Here is a 20,770-nt window from a genome sequence, read left to right on the forward strand (position 1 = left end):
ATGTTTCAGGGTAATTTTGAAAGGTCTTTGGGTGGAATTTGAGGTTTTGTTACATTTCATTTGTGGTGTTTTTTTCTGTGGTCATTTTCCAGCCTTTTTTTTTTTAAAGTAATTTTAGTTGCAGTTTTTCCTCCTAAATGTCCTGGTTCTACCTGCTGGACTGATGAAGTTCTGAGGCTCAGAAATGATGGAAAAAGTCCATTAAAAAGTGATAAATCTGGGGAAAAAAAACCCTACCTCTGTGGAACTCTGAAATATTCACAGACACCCTTACCAGACACTTAGAATACAGTCTAGACCTTTCTCTGACATTTTCCAGCCAAACTGTTGGATTAATCCAGGAAATAATGGTTTTAAAGAGCGCCGCCTTCATTTTAGCTCCAACTAACACATATTTCTACATTTAAACACTCACAATAAAGACATTTAACTCGTAATAAGTAACTTTAAATATCTGCTAATCTGCTAAACACTAATCCATCCCATGTTTTCTGTCTGTACATGAGTTTGACCATAACACGCTCAGTAAAGCTGATTTAAAGCGTTTCTTTAACAGTGTAAACTCACTGCAGGATTTCTGTGTCCGTCAGGGAGGAAGCTCTGCTGCGATGGGCTGATCTGGTAGGAGGATGAGGAGGAGGAGGGGAGGAAGAGGAGGTGACGGAGTGTTTCATGAGGAGCCAGCAGCAGACGAGGAGGAAGATGAGGGGATGAAGGGCAGCATGGAGGACATGGAGCTGAGGAAGCTGCTGGACTGAGGAGAAGCTGAAACAACAACAATATTTTACTTTATTATTCATAACTCTGTTTCTGTTTTCTTTTAAGTAAATAAAAGTATCTCAACGTTTTCTCTCTGAGCAAAGATTCTCTGATAAACACTGCACAATAACTACACAGATTTAGTGTTCTTTTACCATTAAAGCTGCTGTCCAGAGTTTGAATCGCAGCGTCTCCCAAAACACTGTTGGTCCCTCCCTCTGATTTCGCCCCTTTATTTGTGCACGCGTGCAGTACATGAGAGGAGTGCCCGGAGTGCTGCAGCATCTCGCCTGTTTTGCTGTTTTCCCCTCTTCTGCATTTAGTACATTTAGTAAATAATAAAGGAATTACGTTAGAATGCTGTATTGAGTCTAACTTGTCCTAATACCAAAATAACATGAATCTGCTAGGACGAACGAGTAAAGTTTCAATATGTGATTACACTGTGTATCCCTCTGGATGACGTTGTTTATCAAACTTAGTGCATTTACGCGTGTATATGTGTTACATTGTTTATTTATTTCTATCTAGAGTTCAGAATTGCATGACTCCTCTGACGAAGAGTATGTCCCAGACGCCCCAACATCTTCCTCCAGAGGTCGGGCATCTAAACGAAGCCGTCAGGCGGGCTATGGAGGCCGTGGTCGGGGAGCGACGCGAGCACCCCGAGCCAAAAAACGTCCTGCAGTCTCTTGGCCTGACAAGCCGTGGGATCGGTAACTTTTCTGGAAGTTGCTGATCCCTGATGCTCTCTCCTCCACAAGCAAAACAAATGTGCGCGGTTGCGTAGTGCGTAGCTCGCCCACCTCTGCATGGGCTTGCTTGCTGTGCGCGTAACCGTTGATTGACAGCATGACAAAGCTGAAGCTCGAACTTGATTGGTCGGCAGCGACCGGCGCTTTTGGAATAACATGGGGGTCTATGAGAGGAAGGCGGAGCTCAGGAATAAATGTTCATATCGCGTTATACTAACTTTATATTATAGTATCGAACTAGACTAACACATTTAACCTTTGTTAAAAACCCTTTAAGCTTCAGTGTACCGCCGGCGGTACACCTACTAATTGGCCATAGGAATTTCAAGAATGTCCGACGGGGGCAAACGCGATTATACAAACACTATACACCGATGGAAAGCTTAGATTCTCATGAATCCGCCGGTATAAACCACTTTCAGATGCGATTACCACAGCGGATAATATAAACACATTTGTCCGACAAACAACGAATATCCATCCATCCGTTCTCTATACACGGCTTCAACGTACACAGCGCGACTCACATTTCCGGGTTCATTATTACACACAGATGAAAATATTCCACAAAAAACGGCCATAATCCAACCTTGGACATCCAGACAACACAAGCCAGTAAACTATTTTGTCCAAAACATGTCCTGAAGTCGGTATAAAATCCCCGAATCGGTCGTTTTCAAGGAAATGCACCTCGCGATGCGCGTCCAATATTCCCCGTATTTTTCGTAATTTTTTTTATTTAAAAATAGAATATTAGCGATTTTTTGTACTGAAAACGGCTGGAATTGACTGATACATAAATTGAAAACAAACGGAAACTCCGGACAGCAGCTTTAATGTTTTCGTCTTTAGTGGATTTCCTCATGAAACGTGAAAATATGAAGTCCATTAAACTAGACGTGTATGTTGTCAAAAAAAGTTGTAAGATGGAAAAAATAAAAATATATAGTATGTTTTAAAAGTTATATTTCATAAAAATGTGAAAGAACAGTATGTTGTCAAACTGTAAAAACAGTCCGAATAGTACTTTGAATAATAAGGAAAAAAACACGTTAAAGTAGTTTGACGTAAAATTTGTAACAATACATGTCCTAGTATATTTAATCCTAAAAGAAAACTTCACATTTGATTAAGTTGTGAAAAAACATTATAGTGTGTCGTAAGAAAAATCATAGCATAGTATGGTGTCAAATTTTTAAAAAAAAATTTAAGAATACGTCGTAAAATGGGGATATAGTACGTAAAATAGTATGTTGTAAAAATAATGTCGTCATTGTATCTTAAGTTGTAAAAATATATAATATTAATATTGTGTGTTTCAAAAAGTGAAAGTATAGCATTTTATAAAAAGATTTTTTAAAGTTGTTTCCTCTACATTCATTCAGCAGTGACGGCCCGTTGCTCCTTCAAATTCCATTTTTCTTTCTTTTTGTTTTTGTTGTTGTAAATACACCACCGCCACATGTATATATATATATATATATATATATATATACATATATATATAAAAAATTGAAAAACTGAAATATCACATGGTCAGAAGTATTCAGACCCTTTGCAGCAACATTCATATTTAACTCACATGCTGTCCATTTCTTCTGATCCTCCTCCAGATGGTTCTGCTTCTTTATTGGAGTCCAGCTGTGTTTAATTAAACTGATTGGACTTGATTAGGAAAGACACACACCTGTCTATATAAGACCTTACAGCTCACAGTGCATGTCAGAGCAAATGAGAATCATGAGGTGGAAGGAACTGCCCAAGGAGCTCAGAGACAGAACTGACCCTTCGCTAAGCCCCTCCCACAAATGGCTACTGTCCAATCCTACCTTAGCAACTGTAACTAGGCACGAGAGGTCTGTCAAGCTTTCGGCAGGAGACAATATGCCGAAGCGGTGTGCGTATGGTACTTGTAAGTCCGACACTCGTTATCCGCAAAGCTTGGAGGGTGGTGTTGATTTTTCTGCATTCCCCAAGCCAAAGACACAAGAAGAAAGGTGCCGCGTGTGGATTAAGCAGTGTGGGAGACCGCATGATCAGCTGAATCCCTCCAGAATCAATAAGAACACCTACGTCTGTTCTAAGGTATGTTGGTAGCTAACATTAGCTAACCGTAGCTCTGTGTGTTAGGTCAGATAACGTTAGCAAAGAAAGACATCTCAATGGAAGGTCACGTCTCTCAAAATTTGAGCTACTGTGTATTATTTGAGCAAAATAAATACTGGTGATATGTAGAGACAACTTCTGACATACTAGTATAGCATATATATACTAGCAATCTACGGGTCTCCACCTACGCTCACATCTGGCTTTGGCGACAACAACAGATGAGATCTGTACTGCACTAATGTTGTAACCCCTTGGTTTGTGCCACTGTTGTGGCAAATTTGTGCAAGATACTGCTGGGCTTTGCTGTGCCTTAATGAGATCAAGTGTATAGATCAGCCCCACTATATGTGAGCAATATCCTGGTGCGCTGTAAACAAACACAAATTTAGCTTAGCAAGAAATGGGCAGACACATGATAATGACAGTTGACATAACATTAATTTAAATGTATATAATACATATCGGCTTACCCTGCTGTACAAGAACATTGTTGTTCTTGTATATGATTGTTTTTGACGTGAAGTGACAATACATGGGGTGTTTGGTGCTTACACTGAGATCTGTGCGCTTTTCCCTCTATTTTAACGTCCTCTTCATTTGCACTCCGCCAACATTTAATTTGGTGAATGTAGTTCTCAAAAGCATATTGGAGACCCTTCTGTCTGCTTCTCTCTGATATCACTGTAGAATATGTCCAAAAATTTGCACATATCTCCTGAGAAATATCACTCACCGGTACCGCTAAAAACTCCATATTTCATGGTAGGAGGGAAAGCTTGACAGGCGTAGCAACAGTAACCAAGGGGGGCGGGGCTTAGCGAAGGGTCAATTGTGGCAAGGCACAGATCTGGCCAAGGTTACAAAAGAACTTCTGCAGCACTCAAGGTTCCTCAGAGCACAGTGGCCTCCATAATCCTCAAATGGAAGAAGTTTGGGACGACCACAACTCTTCCTAGACCTGGCCGTCCAGTCAAACTGAGCAATGGTGGGAGAAGAGCCTTGGTGAGAGAGGTAAAGAAGAACCCAAAGATCACTGTGGCTGAGCTCCAGAGATGCAGTCGGGAGATAGGAGAAAGTTCTACAAAGTCAGCTATCACTGCAGCCCTCCACCAGTCGGGGCTTTATGGCAGAGTGGCCCGACGGAAGCCTCTCCTCAGTACAAGACACATGAAAGCCTCATAGAGTTTGAAAAAACACATGAAGGACTCCCAGACTATGAGAAATAAGATTCTCTGGTCTGATGAGACCAAGATCGAACTTTTTGGTGTTAATTCTAAGCGGTATGTGTGGAGAAAAGCAGGCAGGAAGAATGGCAGAGGATCCCCAAATCCAGGTGTGAAAAACTTGTTGTGTCATTCCCAAGAAGACTCATGGCTGTACGAGCTGAAAAGGTGCTTCTACTCAATACTGAGCACAGGGTCTGAATACTTCTGACCATGTGATATTTCAGTTTTTCTTTTTTAATACATTTGCAAAAATTCCTACATTTCTGTTTTTTTCTGTCAAGACGGGGTGCTGAGTGTACATTAATGAGAAATAAAATGAACTTTTTTGATTTTGGCAAATGGCTGCAATGACACAGAGAGTGAAACATTTCAAGGGTCTGAATACTTTCTGTACCCACTATATGTTGTCACGGTTCCCAGAGAGCCTGACGTCGCTGCTGAAAACAATCGTAGAGGAAACACTGAAGTCTGTATCGTATTTTGTAAAATACAGGGAAAAAAATGTTCTCGTAGAATGTAAAATTAGCAACAAAAACTCATAGTTTATTTAGTTGTAAAAGAAAACTTCAGATTTAATGAAGCTGTAAAAAAAAGGAATATCAGTGTGTCATAAAAATGTTAAAAAATCTGATGTCAGTATATGAAGTTGTAAAAAATATACACATATATTATTGTATGTTGTAAAATGTTTTGAAAGTCATAGTATTTAATAAAAATATGGTGAAAAAAGCATTGTAGTATGATGTAAAATTTGTAACTAAAATGTCAAAGAAAAACTTCACAGCAGAGTACGTCATAAAATGTTTTTGTACGTCATAGTATATTAACTTGTAAAGAAAAACAATATTATGTTGTACACGTTTTAAAAAGTGAAAGTATGGTATTTCATAAAACTGAAAAAAACTTCACAGGACGGTATTTCAGAATAAAGTTAACCCCTTAAGCTTCAGTGTACCGCCGGCGGTACACCTACTAATTTGCATAGGAATTTCAAGAATGTCCGACGGCCGCAAACGCGATTATACAAACACTATACACCGATGGAAAGCTTAGATTCTCATGAATCCGCCGGTATAAACCACTTTCAGATGCGATTACCACAGTGGGTGAGAAAAACACATTTGTCCGACAAAAACAAATATTCATCCATCCGTTCTCTATACACGGCTTCAACGCACACAGCGCGACTCACATTTCCGGGTTCATTATTACACACAGATGAAAATATTCCACAAAAAACGGCCATAATCCAACCTTTTACATCCAGATGACACAAGCCAGTAAACTATTTTGTCCAAAACATGTCCTGAAGTCGTATAAAATCCCCGAATCGGTCATTTTCAAGGAAAAGCATCTCGCGATGCCCGTCCAATATTCCCTGTATTTTTCGTAATTTTTTTTATTTAAAAATAGAATATTAGCGATTTTTTTGTACTGAAAACGGCTGGAATTGACTGAAGCTTAAAGGGTTAAAATAAACGTCAAATGTGGAAAAAACGTGGTATAGTGCACTGTAAAAATGGAAAAAGGTCCATCGGAAAAAGGTTTTAATAAAAGTCATCGTACAGTTTGATATAAAGAAAGAAAAGCGGTGCCAAAATAGTTTGTAAAAACATGTGAAAAATGTCACTGTATAGTATGATTAAAAATGTAAAAATAAAAAAAATGGGGACAGTATTTGTAAAAAAAAACAGCTGAAAATGTCGAGCGTGTTATAAAAATGTGGAAAACACAATAATACAGCACGTCATAAAAATGATAAAATACCATAGTTTATGGTAAAAATGTTAAAATATCACAGTATGGTTTGTCATGTGAAATCTGTGGTATTATTCTGTGCTGCTTCCTGTCTGATTTCTAAAGTTAAATCTCACCTGAAGGAGTTCTGAGCTGCTGACTGCTGACAGGAAACCCGCTTTGGTTTTGAGCTGCAGCGCCACCATGAGGCTGAAGCAGAAACAGGAGAAATCAGAACCACTGAGGTCTGGAGGAAGCAGCTATCGGTTTATTAGACCTTCAAAATAAAAGTCCTCACTGACCTGAGCCTGGTTCAAACAGGCCTGGAGTTTCCTCTTTGCCCTCCACCGAGCGACTCTCAGTCTGGTCTTCTCCCGGCGCTCTCGAACCTCCAACACAACGTCAGCACAACGTCAGCACAACGTCAACACAACGTCAACACATTTTATGTTTAGTATACGTCAACACAACAAGACGGCGATGCATAAAGTAATTTAATCCTCTGATCAGCAAACAGTAAAAACTCAAAAAAACCTAAAATTCATCACAATTGTCTAAAATGAACCAAAATTTGTCTGAAATGATTCAAAAATTGTCTAAAAAATACTAAAATTCAAACAAATTGTCCAAAATAACACAAAATTTACCACTTTTTGACCAAAATGATTCAAAAACGGCCCAAAAGCGACTCAAATGTTGTCTAAAATAACTAACACTAATTAAAATTGTCCAAAATGATGAAAAACAATGACATGGAAATTGACCACATTTTGACTAAAATGATTCAAAAATTGTCCAAATCCAACTCAGATGTTGCCCAAAAAAACTAAAACTCATCAAAATTGTGCAGAAATAACCTAAATTTGTCTTTAATGATTGAAAAACTGTGCAAACTAACTAAAACTCAATCCAAAACTCAGTCATTATTGTCCATAATGACCCAAATTTTGTCCACTATGACCAAAGAAACATCCAAAATAACACAAAAATTTGATTAAAATAACTAAAAAATTGCCCAACATCGACTCAAATGTTTTGCAAAATCAGTAAAACTCTTCAAAATTGTCTAAAATGATTCAAAACCTGTCCAAACTCAGCCAAATGACATCCAAAATATATATTCAACCAAACTGTCCAAAATGACACAAAAATTGATAAAAATTTGACTAAAATGATTCAAAAACTGTCCAAACTCATTCAAGTGACGTCCAATATAACTAAAACTCATCAAAATTGTCCAACATGAACCACAATTGGCCCAAAATGATTCAAAAACTCAAAGTCTATCAAATTGTCCATAATAACTCTAAGTTTTGTCCACAATGACCAAAGAGACATCCAAAACTACACAAAAATTGACAAAAATGACTGAAAATATTCACAAATTGTCTAAAACCAACTCAAATGTTGTCCAAAATAAAAAAAACTCATCAAAATTGTCTAAAATAAACCACAATTTCTCAAAGATGATTCAGAAACTGTCCAAATTCATTTAACGATGTCCACAATAAGTACAACTCAATTAAAGTGTCCAAAATCATCAAAAACTGACCAAATTTGGACTAAAATGACTCCAGATTTGACTGAAACCAACTAAAAACTGTCTAAAATCACTAAAATCCATCAAAATTGTCCAAAAAGAACCAAAATTTGACTAAAATGATTCAAAAACTGTCCAAATGCATTTAAATGAGGTCCAAAATAACTAAAACTCATCCAAAATGACTTAAAACTGTCCAAACCTTTGTCCAAAGAAAGCTCTAAAACCACTCAGAAACTGACCAGGTCTGCCAGCAGCGGCTGAGGCAGCGTCTTCTCCAGCTCTCTCCGTCTGCTCCGGTGTTGCCGTCGCAGCTCGTTCCTGCGGAGTTTAAATTCATCATAGATGCTCAGGTCTTTGGTCCAGGGCCGGACCGCCTGGGGAGGAGGAACGGGAGGAAGAACCGCCAGAGAGGGCAGGGAGGAGGACAGAGGAGGGAGTGGATCTGAGGGAGCATACAGGATAAATATCACCGTTTATTTCCTCTACAAGGCAACCAAAGCTCCTGAACATCCCAGATCTACTCACAGCTGCTCGGATTGGAGGATGAACTCTGGTCCATCTGGTCTCCTGGAAGCCTGGACCAATCAGTCATCGACCTCTGAGGCTGCAGGAAAACACAAAACATTCATTCTCCTCAATAATCTTCAGCCTTAATGCAACACGGACCAAATTCACTGCGTCCTCAGAAAACCATTCATGTCAATAAAATCTCCTGGTTTCAGGTAAATGTGACATTAAAACTGCTTAATTCACAACAAAATGTCCTGAAACTTGTTCACATTCACTCAAAAATAAGAGAAGCAGTTTTGGGTTTAATGAGATTTTTATTCAGCCTCTCAAAGACGAGAAGAGAATTTTAGGTTAAAGAATCAGAATTTGTCAAAATGACTCAAACTGTCCACACTTTGTGACTTTCCTTTCTGTGAAAGGTGCTATAGAAATAAACTTTGTTTGCTTGCACAGTCTTAAATGTTGTCCATAATAACTAGAACTTAATCTAATCAAAATGACCAAAAAATGATCCAAAATGACTGAGAAATTGTCCATATTTTGTCCAAAATGAGTTAAAAATTTCCCCAAAACGACCCAAATGTTGTCCAGAATAACTCAAACTCAATCAAATTGTCCAAAATGACTCAAGTTTTGTCCATAAAGACCAAACAAACATCCAAAATGACACAAAATTGACCACATTTAGCTTGAAATTATTTGAAAATTGTCCAAAATGAATCAAGTATTGTCCAAAATTACACAAAAATTGACCACATTGGGACTAAAATGATTCAAAAATTGTCCAAAACAGACTCATAAACTGTTCAAACCGACTCAAATGTTTACTAAAAATTACTAAAACTCATCAAAATTGTCCAAAATTGACCATATTTTGACTAAAATGATTCCAAACTCTGCACTGCTCTTTTTAAACTACTCTGCATGTTCTTTATTAACTCTGACACACCAAATCACAGCGTTGTTCAGAACTGCGTAGCTCCGCCCTCTAAACTCACCTGAGGCTCTGGAGGAGGATCTGTCTTCACCTGACAGTCCAGCAGCAGCGTCTCCATCCCCTGATGCTCCTCCTCTGGTTCCTCCTTGATGCAGATCACATCCTCCTCCTCCTCCTCCTCTTCCTCTTCCTCCTCTTCCTCCTCCTCCTGCTTCACCTGCAACACAAACAACAGCAGGAGAAAAACAGAGACTTCAGGACTGTGATATGTTCCTGGGAAGACCTTCAGCTCATGAGACCTTCACACAGAACCGAGCCCAGGGACGCTCGGCCGGAAAACCGTCCGGAATCAGAAGGTTCCTGAGGACAGACAGCAGGAGAACGAGGAGAACCTCAGTGGTTCTAGCAGAGACCGCCCAGGAACTGGACAGTTAGCATCACTTCTACAGCTCTGAACCACATCTTACTGTAAGAACTGGGTTTTATTTTCATAGTAGTTTATTACAGCACATCTTCTGGTTGCTTTTACTGATTTATGTTGGATTGAATGTGTGTTTTTAACATGGACTTTTTAGTAATTTGGAGCAATTTTGAAACATTTCCAACATGTTTTTAGGCAGTTTGGACACATTTTTGCCAAGTTTTGAGTCATTAAAGATGAATCTTGGTTATTTTGGAAAAGATTAGAGTCATTTTGGGCAATTTTGCTTTTATTCTGAGTGATGTCCAACTTGTCCAAGTTGAAGGTATTCACACAGTTTGGAAATGTTTTTTGTCAAGTTTTGTGCCATTAAGGATGAATCTTGGTTATTTTCTCAAAGCTTTCACTCATTTTGGGCAAGTTTCGAGTAATTCTGAAGAAATTTTGAGTCATTTTGGGTAATTTTATTGTTATTTTGGGTGTTTTCCAAGACAAAGTCACAAGGTTTTTAGGCAGTTTGGACAGATTTTTGTCATTTTTTTTGCATCATGTTGGACTAATTTTGGATATTTTGGCCATTTTTTGTCATTTTAAACAACTTCTTGTATCATTTTTGTCAAATTATTGAGAACAAATTTTATGTCAGGTTTACAGTTATTTTGGAAGAGTTTGTTATCTTTTCTGGACAGCTTTTACGGCAGTTAAAAATCATGATTTTCATTCGTTGAAAATCTTTCTGATCTCTGAAATGACTTCTGAGATGTAATTTGCAAACATAGTCTTACTTTGACTGTCTGTCAGAAATGCTCTCTATGGTCACCATGAACTGGCATGTTGGTGAACCAATTTTTATTTGCAAACTTATGGCTTTGCTGCAAACATTTGGCTCCATGTTAGGGTGCTGCTAACGAAGATGCTAAATAAACAGTTAGGCATTACATTTTTTACACCCGTCCTGTTTCTAGGCAGCAGAAACACGTAAAAACCAACATGTAGAAGACGTGTATGTCATACTTGTCTATCTGCTCGTCGGCGTCGCTTGTCTTCTGTCCCGGCTGCATGGCGTCGCCCTTCGCCGAGACGCTGATGTCACACTTTACGTAACCTTTCCACCCTCTAAACTCACCTGAGACTCTGGAGGAGGATCTGTCTTCACCTGACAGTCCAGCAGCAGCGTCTCCATCCCCTGATGCTCCTCCTCTGGTTCCTCCTTGATGCAGATCACATCCTCCTCCTCCTCCTCCTCCTCCTGCTTCACCTGCAACAGAAACGACAGCAGGAGAAAACAGAGACTTCAGGACTGTGATAAAGTCCACATGGTGTTTAGAGCTTTAGCTGAGGACTGTAGCTGCTACCTGAAGACCAGCAGAGGGCAGTGTGGAGCTGTCAGCCTGAGTTAATCTGTCTGGAGACTCTGAAGGAGCTGCTGACTGTTGACCTCCATCTAAAGTGTGAGTGTGGACGGGAGGCGGAGCCACGACGGCGTCCACAGCTTCAGTGTGAGGCTGCAGAGTGATCGTCCACTCACACTCATCGTCCAGGTCCACGTCTTTGCTCTGAGCTGGGTCTGCAGGACAGAAGGAAAGTGGACAAAAGACCAGAGTTCAGTTTATCTGAGCAGGAATATTCTATCAGCCCAGATGCTCTTCCAGTGATAGAAAAAGTATTTAAAGAATAATCACTGTTTTCATTTCTAACACAGTTTTCACATTTAGACGGCTGTTGTACCTTTAACACATTTAACAAAATCATCAACTATTGGTGGTTAGTGTGACAATCAGTGAAGAAAATCATTGAAAATTTACTTTTACAAAGAAGACACTAAATGACACAAAACAAGAAAAATTACACATAAACTGATAAAAAAGAGATAGAAAATGACAAACAAGAAAAAAATGAACACAAAGCAAGAAAAACAAGCCAGAAAACAACCAAAACTAAACATTAAATGAAAAAAACAGGACAGAAAACAACTGAATGGAGACGAAATTGTAACAAACACACACGAAACAAGAAAAACAAGAAATAAACTGACAAAAACAAGACACGAAATGACATAAAACAACGAAAACAAACCAAGAAAGACCAAAACAACACACTAAATGACAAAAACGAGACACAGGACAACTGAAAGGAGACAAAACTGTCACAAAGAGACAAAGAAGACACATAAAACAAGAAAAAAGACACAAAATGACCAGAACAAGATATAAAACAATGCAAACAAGACACAAGAAAAACACAGAATAAAACAACCAAAATGAGATATTAAATGACAAAAATGACACAAAATGACAGAAAGCAAGAAAAAGGAGCCAAAAACAACCAAAATGAGATATTAAACGACAAAAATGAGACACAAAACAACTGAAAGGAGACAAAACTGTCCTAAAGACAAACACAACACAAGAAAACTAATAGAACGAGCTACAAAATGACCAAAATTAGACACAAAATGACCAAAATCAGTGCTGCTAACATCTGATGGACGTGTTGATTTTCATGATTTTCACATTTTTGTAAAATTTAAATCTGTCATTCAAACTGTCTGAAGCTGAACAGAAGACATTTCTGACTTCTGCATTTCTATGGCAGTGAAAAATGACCAGAAAGCCGTGACTTTAGGGCTGCAGCAGTCAAACAGCAGAAGCTTTGTACCTGAGCTGCTGTCCAGAGCTTCTACAGGCGTGTTGACGCTCAGTGAAAGCGGCAGCAGCAGCTCAGACGGATGAGAAGCAACATCATCAGACGGACAACAAACTCTGACTGCTCGTCTGCCGGCCATCTGGGAAGAGGTGCATTCTGGGACTGCAGACACAGGAGAGAAGCGTTTAAACACCGTTAAACCTCAGGAAAACATTTTAAAACGGCACAAACTGCATGAGCAGCGTGGTGGTACAATGAAGGTGTTCAGATCTCAGAATGAATACTGGAACACCAACACAACGGCTGAACGTCTGGATGCTCAGGTCCAGACCTAAACCTGATTCAGAAACTGTCCAAAACAACTCAGATGTAAAATACATTCAGATTGTTAAAACGATTCACATTTCATCCAGTAAAAATCAAACCATCCACAATGACTCAAACAACTAAAACTCGTCCAAATTGTCCAAAATACTGAAAATTTGTCCAAATAATTGTCTGCTTTGTCTAAAATGATTCAGAAACTGTGTAAGTTACTCAATGTTGCCCAAAATAAATGAAAATCTTCCAAAATGACTCCACATCACTCTTCTGTATTCTTGTACATTTTGCTGATGTTTCTTCCTATACTACATTTTCTTTATTTCTATTTTATTTAACCTTCTTTTTATGCCCTACCCTAACATTCTGTGCTGTCTTATTGTTTACCCTTTGTTGAATACTCAGCTGCTGTAACAACAGAATTTCCCTCTGGGGATTAATAAAGTCAGTTTAAGTCTAGATTTTGTCCAAAATAACTCAAACATTGTCTACATTTTGTTTAAATGATTCAAAAACTTGTCAAAATTTCTCAAATGTCTTCCATAACAAGTAAAATTCACTTTAAAATAACAATAAAATCATCCAAAATGACTAAAGAATTGTCCAAGATGATTTTAAAACTGTCTGAATTACTCAAATGTGGTCCAAAATAAGAAAAAACTCCAAAATGACTCAGAAGTTGTACACAGTTTGACCAAAATGATTCAAAAAGGACGTTAAAGGAACTAAAATTTGTCCAGATGATTCCAAAAAATGTCCAAAATGACAAAAAATTTGGCCAAGATGACATCACAGTGAGGTTTTCTACAGTCCATGAATAAAAATGAAGATCTGATCACTGAGCTTGTTTCAGCTCAACATGGGAGGAAAATCCAAGTAAAAGATTCTGTCTCTACACCATGATCGTGATGAATAAAGGTGATTAATGAACTAAATAAATAGTTTCCAGCAGATTGTAAGAATTAAAGGATCCAGCAGAGGATTTTTTTTTAATTATTGGCCCTCAAAAATGGAAAAAAGTGGTAATTTTTCAAACAATGGAGGTGTTGTAGACCCAGAAGGTTCCTCTAAGTGTAAATATATGGATGGATCCATATTTCTACTAAACTACAGTCTTTGGTCGACATTTTCTGACTTTTCAGACTAAATCTGAGGTGCTGCTCCCTGCAGTACGTAGGTGTTTTATTTAACCCTCACCTTGGTTACTTCTCGCCGCTGCTTCCTCGTTGGTTCTGATCTGAGCAGAGCAGGACATGGAGGCCTCGGCGGCTGAGACTCCGGTCCCTCCTCTGTGGATTCGGACCAGTGTGGAGGTCCTCTGCTGCAGCTCCTCCTCCACGCCCTGCCGGTAGTACTTCAGCTTCAGCTCGGTGTAGCGCAGCTTGGCCCGGATGTTGTCGTTCTCCTTCTCCTTCAGCGCCTTCTCCCTCTGCAGCGCCGCCACGTCCTTCTTCGTCAGCACCAGCTGGGCCTTCAGCTCCTCGAACTTCACCCCCACCACCTTCAGCATCTCGGCCAGCACCGTCTCCACGGCGACGTTCACCGCCCGCTCCACCACGGTGCCCATCTGGCCTCGGATCAGCGACACGGCGATGCTGACGTCCATCCTGGTCCCAGAAATGACGGAGACGGTTCTTCACAGGTTCTTCACAGGTCCACCTGCAGCCACAGAAACAGTTTATTCATCTCTCATGTCACTAAATCTACAATTCTACGGTTTCATTTAGCTTTTATCCAAAGAGATGAACATCTGAGAGCAGATACAACAAAGGAAGGATCTAGTGAGGAGAAAACAACCTGGAGAAGAGTTTTAAAACAAGTTCAGGTGTGAAAATAGAACCGTGGAGTACAGGACGTTTTTTGTTTGCAGTCTGTCAAAGGTGTTCAGTGAAGGTCTGGATTTTAGTCTTTTCTAAAAGACTGAGAGAGACTCTGCAGATGGAACAGAGTTTGGTAACTCGTTCCACCACCAGGAACCACAGAGGAGAAGAGTCTAGCTATGGACTGGCCCTGCTGTGGTGGAAGAACTTGAAACTTGTCAAAATGACATTAACTTGTTTAAAATTACTAAAACTTGTCTATAATGGCAAAAATGACTATAACTACTCAAAACCTATGCAAAATGACAAAAACTTTTCCTAAAATTGAGCAAAAATTGCCTGAAGTGACAAAAACAAATGGTCCAAAATGACAAAAGCTTGTTTAAAATGCCTCAAAAACTGTTTAAAATGACTGAAAACTTGTCTAAAGTGGCAAAAATGTAACTATGACAACTCAAAACCCTCCAAAATGACAATGACTTTTATAATATGACTAAAAACTTGTCCAAAATAACTCAAAACCTTTCCAAATGAACAAAAAGGTGTTCATAACAATTCAAAATTTGTCCTAAATGACAGAAACTCTCTTCTAATATTAAGCAAAATTGTCAGAAATGACAAAAAAAAAGGTCTTAAATAACTCAAAACTTGTCTAAAACAACTAAGATGTGACTATAACAACTCGAAATGTGGCCAAAATTACAACAAACAGACAATAAACAGAACTGACTCAGCTGTGACGACAGACACCAAACTAAGATTCAGAGAGTTTTTGGCTGAACTGCAAGCAGTGTGTCACAGAGGAGACGATGGGAACATGTAATAAATGTAAAAAGCTACATCTCTATTGTATGCTGAGACTATATTATTTCCAGTGTTGGTGTTATTTAGTCATGAGTTCAGGAAATAAACAATTCAAAAACACACGGAGGAAGAGGAATCATCTGTTACACAAAGACCAAAACCACAAAAGCTGAAACCTGTAGTGCTGCAACATTTCTGGAGGCGTAACTGCTCCAAAAAGACACAAAAGAAGAAAAACGACACACAAAATGAGAAAAAGGAGATACAAAACAATGCAACTGAAACATAAACTGACAGAAATTAAGGAAAACAGGGCAAAAACACCCAAAATGAGACACTAAATGACAAAAATAAGATCAAAAAGGCTGAAAGGCGACAAAACTGTCACAAAATGATGTCACACAAAATTAATTTATATTATTTCCAGTGTAGGTGTTCCACTTGTATTTAGTCATGAGTTCAGGAAATAAACAATTAAAACACACACAGAGGAAGAGGAATCATTTGTTACACAAAGACCAAAACCACTACAAGCTGGAACATTTCTGGAGGCTTCTCCGCATTAAAATTTTAAAAAAGCTAAATAATTCAGTGTATGCTTCCATCCAGTTGTAACTATACTTCATATATTAACATGTTATAATTATACTGCATATACTAACATAAATGCAGGTGTTTAAGTGAAGAAGCATTAGAAATGAACTGAGGGGCCTTCACACTCTTCAGATGGTGAACTTTAGCTGACATATTTTATATTTTAGAAGCAGAAGGATGCTAACATTACAGGCTAACAGCTAATACCATCATGTTTGTGTAGCTGATAACTGAACTGATGGACATTAAACTCTGAATTCTCACATAAACACTTCACCAGCTGTTCAGCCTCCGTATTGTTGTTAGTTTAGCCGGTTAGCTAACAGCTAGCATCTAGCCCAACGACGCTCCGAACAGCTAATTAAAAGTCAACCAGTAGTTAGTCTGTTAGCTTAGCCTGACGTTAGCCGCCCTTTAAAGGCTGTTTAGTAAAATCTGTTACCTTTGGCGCAAACCTAGTGAGTAAATTTCCGCTGTAGCGCAGTTTTAGCATCACTCTGCAGAGTTTGGAGGAGCGTTTCCGAGGTGACGCTTCTTTTTCTTCTGCTTCGAAGTTTATGGGCAACAACGGAAATGACGCAACATTACCGACACCAACTGGTGGGCGTGTGAATAACAACAACTGCATTTACAGCTCACATACTATCAATAATAATAACAACAATAATGTTGGAGCCAAAATTTATGCAGTTTGTGCAGTCGGTAATTTGTGTATAATTTGATTTAGTTTAGTAGTAAGTTAAGTAGACAACTTTTATTCTGAGTTAATATTAATTGTATAGAATGCTTTCTTTTGTGTTGTTATTTTTGTTGTTGGTGTGGCTTTGTGCCCGCCCACTCATTATGTCCAGGTGACTGCAGCACCTGGATATAGGTGGGCGATCGCACGGGGCCGGGAGGCTTTTTGTTCTTGGCAGCCACACAGTTTAAGACCGCTGGCGCTGATGTTGGTAAGCGTTGTTCTTTTTACTATTTGGCCGATTTGGATTGCCGCGGCTGGTAAGAAGATCTATGTTTTTTGTCGTTTTGATTATGCAATAAATGGATTTATGGAAATGGAAATTCTGGACTGAAGCGTTTGGATTTGAGTGTAACATGGACAGCGCTGGGCGCGTCTGACTGAACCTTCCTGAACAAAAGCCTGTGCGTCTTTTTTATTGGGAAAAAGATCGCTCTAATAAATAATAATGATATAAGTAGTATTAGTAGCAGTGTTAGTAGTATTAATATTAATAATATTGGTACTATTAATAGTAGTAGCAATATTAGCAGTACTAGCAGTATTACTCAAATGAATAATATTAGCAGCACTCGTATCATTAGTATCAGTAGTATTGCAGTTGTTGGTATTGTCACAGTTGTTGTAGTTGTACTAGTTGTACAGTAGTAGCTGGATTAATAGTTGTACCTTTAACAGTTGTTTTACAGACTTTTTCTTGCACCTCTGGAGCCAGATCATCATTTTTTATTTACTTTTTTTTTTTTTTTTTTTTACAGTGTAGGCATGAGTGAGACTGTATTTGTACTGTGATCTGAAATGTTAACAAAAATAGACAAAGTTTCTGTTTATTAACGTTTATTTTCAGGCTTCATGTTTTTCTCTCCTCCAACTGCTGACTGAGATCCAGGATGTCATTTTATAAAAGAACAGAGGGAGGTTTCAGCTTTTCAGACCCAGCAGCTGCATCAGAGCGAAGTACGAGTAGATCCATGGCCTGGACATGCTCTGAGTTTTCTGTAGACCTCCAGCGTCCAACAGGAGACCGCGTTTAAAGGCTGACTGCTGCTGCAACAGCGCCACCTGTCTGCAGGGAAGAAGCAATGATGAGATTGTTGGAACTGATTGGAGAAGCCCCTGACTGCATGGTCGTACTGCTTGACTGGTTCAGAAACTGGTTGGTGGGGCAGCGAAACGCATTGGATTCCCCGTTCACATTTGTTGGATTTTTGTCTGCTGTATCTTTGCCTGCAATCGGATTGAGATTCTGTTTCTCCATAGAAGAAGACCAAAATGAGAAGATTCTCCCCTTTCTGGGAACACTTTGACCTGATTTCTCCTAATAAAGTGACACATAACAAGTGAAGTTTAATATGAGTATCTGTGACAACACTGCACATCGCTTGTTCTAATTTCTTTTTTTTCTTCTAGTATTTCAAAAGTTGAAGTGTCTGTTTGTGTTCCAAGAAGCTGGAGGAATATTGTCCAAAAAAAAAAAAAAACACAGCTAAATCCCAGCATTGTGGAAAAATGCATTTTTTAATAAAAACAAATAAAATGTTGTCCCTACTTTTGTTTTTCACCGGTACAACAAGCACAGTCACAAAACAAAAAGTAGCACAAGCACATTTTATTTATGTCGCCCTTATCACAATTAAAAGTATTTAAACACTTTACAGAAAACCAGAACCTGACCCCAATCCAACAGTCAAACTACAGATCTCAAATCTCTCCCCATTTTTTCCACTTCTCCCCTCTATCTCTGCTATCAGGAAAGACATACACTATATTATGTATATTACTTATTGGCATTATCATTTAAACACAATTCAAACTGCTTCACATAGCAAAGCCAGTGTGTCATTATAGGCACTCTGCCTGTTTTACTTTTATTTGTCCACTTGATGGCGCAGGAGAGCAAAAGAAGCACCATGAAGCTTCGACCCATGAGTGAACCAATTGGATGGAAAGCCTCAATGCTTCATGAAGCTTCATCTAGGCATCACTACTTTCTGGAATGAAAAAATCTCATCTCATTTTATGTCTTCTTATGCCACCTTATCTTATTTGATTTAACTTTATCCTATTTCACCTTATCTCATCTCAGCTCATCTTACCTTATTTTATGTCATCTCATTTTGGCTCAGTTTATTTGATTTAAATGTATCTCATCTAATATCGACTGATGTCATTTAATTTCAGCTTATATCATTTTATCTCAACTTGTCTAATCTCTCATATTACCTCATCTTGCATCTCATGTTATCTAAAATGATCTTATCTCATTTTATTTCAGCTCATCTCATCATTTTATCTCATCACAGCTTGTCACCTCATCTCGTCTCAATATTTAATTTTATCTCATCTCAACCAATCTTTTCATATTTTATCGTCTTATCTCATCTTAGGTCACCTTCTTTTATGTCAACTTCTCATTTTATATCATCTCATTTACTCCCAGTTTATCTCATTTTATCACAATTTATCAAATCTCCTCTTACATTACCTTATCTCATCTCATATCTAATTTTATTTCATCTTACATAAACTCATATTATCTCAACTTATCTTATTTTATCTCAATTTGGCTTATCTAATCTTGTTCGATCTCATATTACCTAATCTAATGTTATATCAACTCATTATCTTGTCTAATTTCATCTCAGTTAATCAAATCTCATCTCATACTTCATTTTATCTCATCTCATCTTATATAAACAAGATATATTTTATTATACACATATGTGATCATTTATCTATAGAAATGATTTGATCATAAATTTTTTTGTTTGCTTTTCGTAGTCATTCCCAACAGCTATAATGAACAATGATTCAATGCGTCCAAAACAGTCTGGCTGCAGACCTCCACTCTCAGGACCCTTCCTTGCAGACCTGCACTGTGAGGTCTCCTCCACTCTCAGGACCGGAAGTTTATTCGAAGCCTTTCAAAATAAAACCTTGCAGACCTGCACTGTGAGGTCTCCTCCACTCTCAGGACCGGAAGTTTATTCGACGAAAGCACGTATTTAGCGTTTCCCACGGGAATATACTATATGTATATAATGTAAATATGATTTAAAAGCGAGTATACCAGAAGCCTACATGTTTTCTAGTTTTCCGTGGGCATTATTTTATGTCTAAATATGTAAATATTATTTATGTGTATTCATTTTCGATTAAGATTTTTAAAAAAATACTATGTTTCCAGTTGACCTGGCTAAATGCAAGAAAATCAAAAACGGCACGACCAACGAGTTTTTCTGCTGATAATTAATGCAAACTAGAAGTACAGCTATTATGATCCCCTTAAAACATTATTTCTCATTACTGCATTATTTTACGCCACAGTATTTTGATTTAATTGGCTAAAAGGACAGCTGTTAGTTTAGTTTGCACCACATATTCGTTTTGAAACAATACATCTGTGTGAATGCACCCTAATGTGTGATGGTATAATGCTTCCACACTCCAACCTATTGCTGACTGTTCTTTGTTACCATACTATTATTTATCATTGAAAATGTAGCCTCCTGCACTGCTGGACCCATTTACACATTGATTTACTCCATTCTTTTATATAGGTATATAGTATGTGTTTACAATTATTCATCTTCTTCTCATCATAATTCATTTAATAATTACTTAACCCTTTAACCTGCGGTCAATTTTCCCCTGAAATTTCTACTGAAGATGTACAGAAAGTAAATTGAATGCTGTTCTTGAACTGTTTGTAGTACAGGCATGGCTGGGGTCTCCTTTGAAAGCTGACAACCTGCATTGTCACCCAGTGCAGTCAGAATTACTCTAGGTGCTACTGGCACAGAGTTATTTATGTTGGAACACACTGAATTAGGAGGAATTTTATTCACG

The 20,770-nt window shown here is 38.3% G+C and overlaps 1 protein-coding gene across 1 annotated transcript; it reads right to left on the reverse strand.

The window, feature by feature from the left end:
* Nucleotides 1-670: 670 nt before the first annotated feature.
* Nucleotides 671-16,742, reverse strand: LOC110972245 (histone-lysine N-methyltransferase SETD1B-like). The gene is made up of 11 exons (XM_051959373.1): nucleotides 16,625-16,742; nucleotides 14,162-14,623; nucleotides 12,656-12,805; nucleotides 11,353-11,564; nucleotides 11,124-11,255; nucleotides 9,638-9,793; nucleotides 8,655-8,733; nucleotides 8,369-8,571; nucleotides 6,889-6,975; nucleotides 6,724-6,796; nucleotides 671-765 (listed from the first exon to the last, which is right to left on the reverse strand). Exons 2-11 carry the CDS (start codon nucleotides 14,568-14,570, stop codon nucleotides 671-673), a joined length of 1,596 nt encoding a protein of 531 aa, XP_051815333.1. The 5' UTR covers nucleotides 14,571-14,623; nucleotides 16,625-16,742.
* Nucleotides 16,743-20,770: the final 4,028 nt, after the last annotated feature.

This window comes from Acanthochromis polyacanthus, chromosome 14 (genome assembly GCF_021347895.1).
Source record: "Acanthochromis polyacanthus isolate Apoly-LR-REF ecotype Palm Island chromosome 14, KAUST_Apoly_ChrSc, whole genome shotgun sequence".
Classification (NCBI taxonomy): domain Eukaryota; kingdom Metazoa; phylum Chordata; class Actinopteri; family Pomacentridae; genus Acanthochromis; species Acanthochromis polyacanthus.

Coding starts and splice junctions, on each gene's coding strand:
- LOC110972245 (XM_051959373.1), bottom strand. CDS start 14,570: ATGGACGTCAGCATCGCCGTGTCGCTGATCCGAGGCCAGATGGGCACC. Junction 11,565..12,655: donor AGCTCTGGACAGCAGCTCAG/GTACAAAGCTTC, acceptor TCTGTCCTGCAG/ACCCAGCTCAGAGCAAAGAC. Junction 9,794..11,123: donor ATCCTCCTCCAGAGTCTCAG/GTGAGTTTAGAG, acceptor TTTGTGTTGCAG/GTGAAGCAGGAGGAGGAGGA.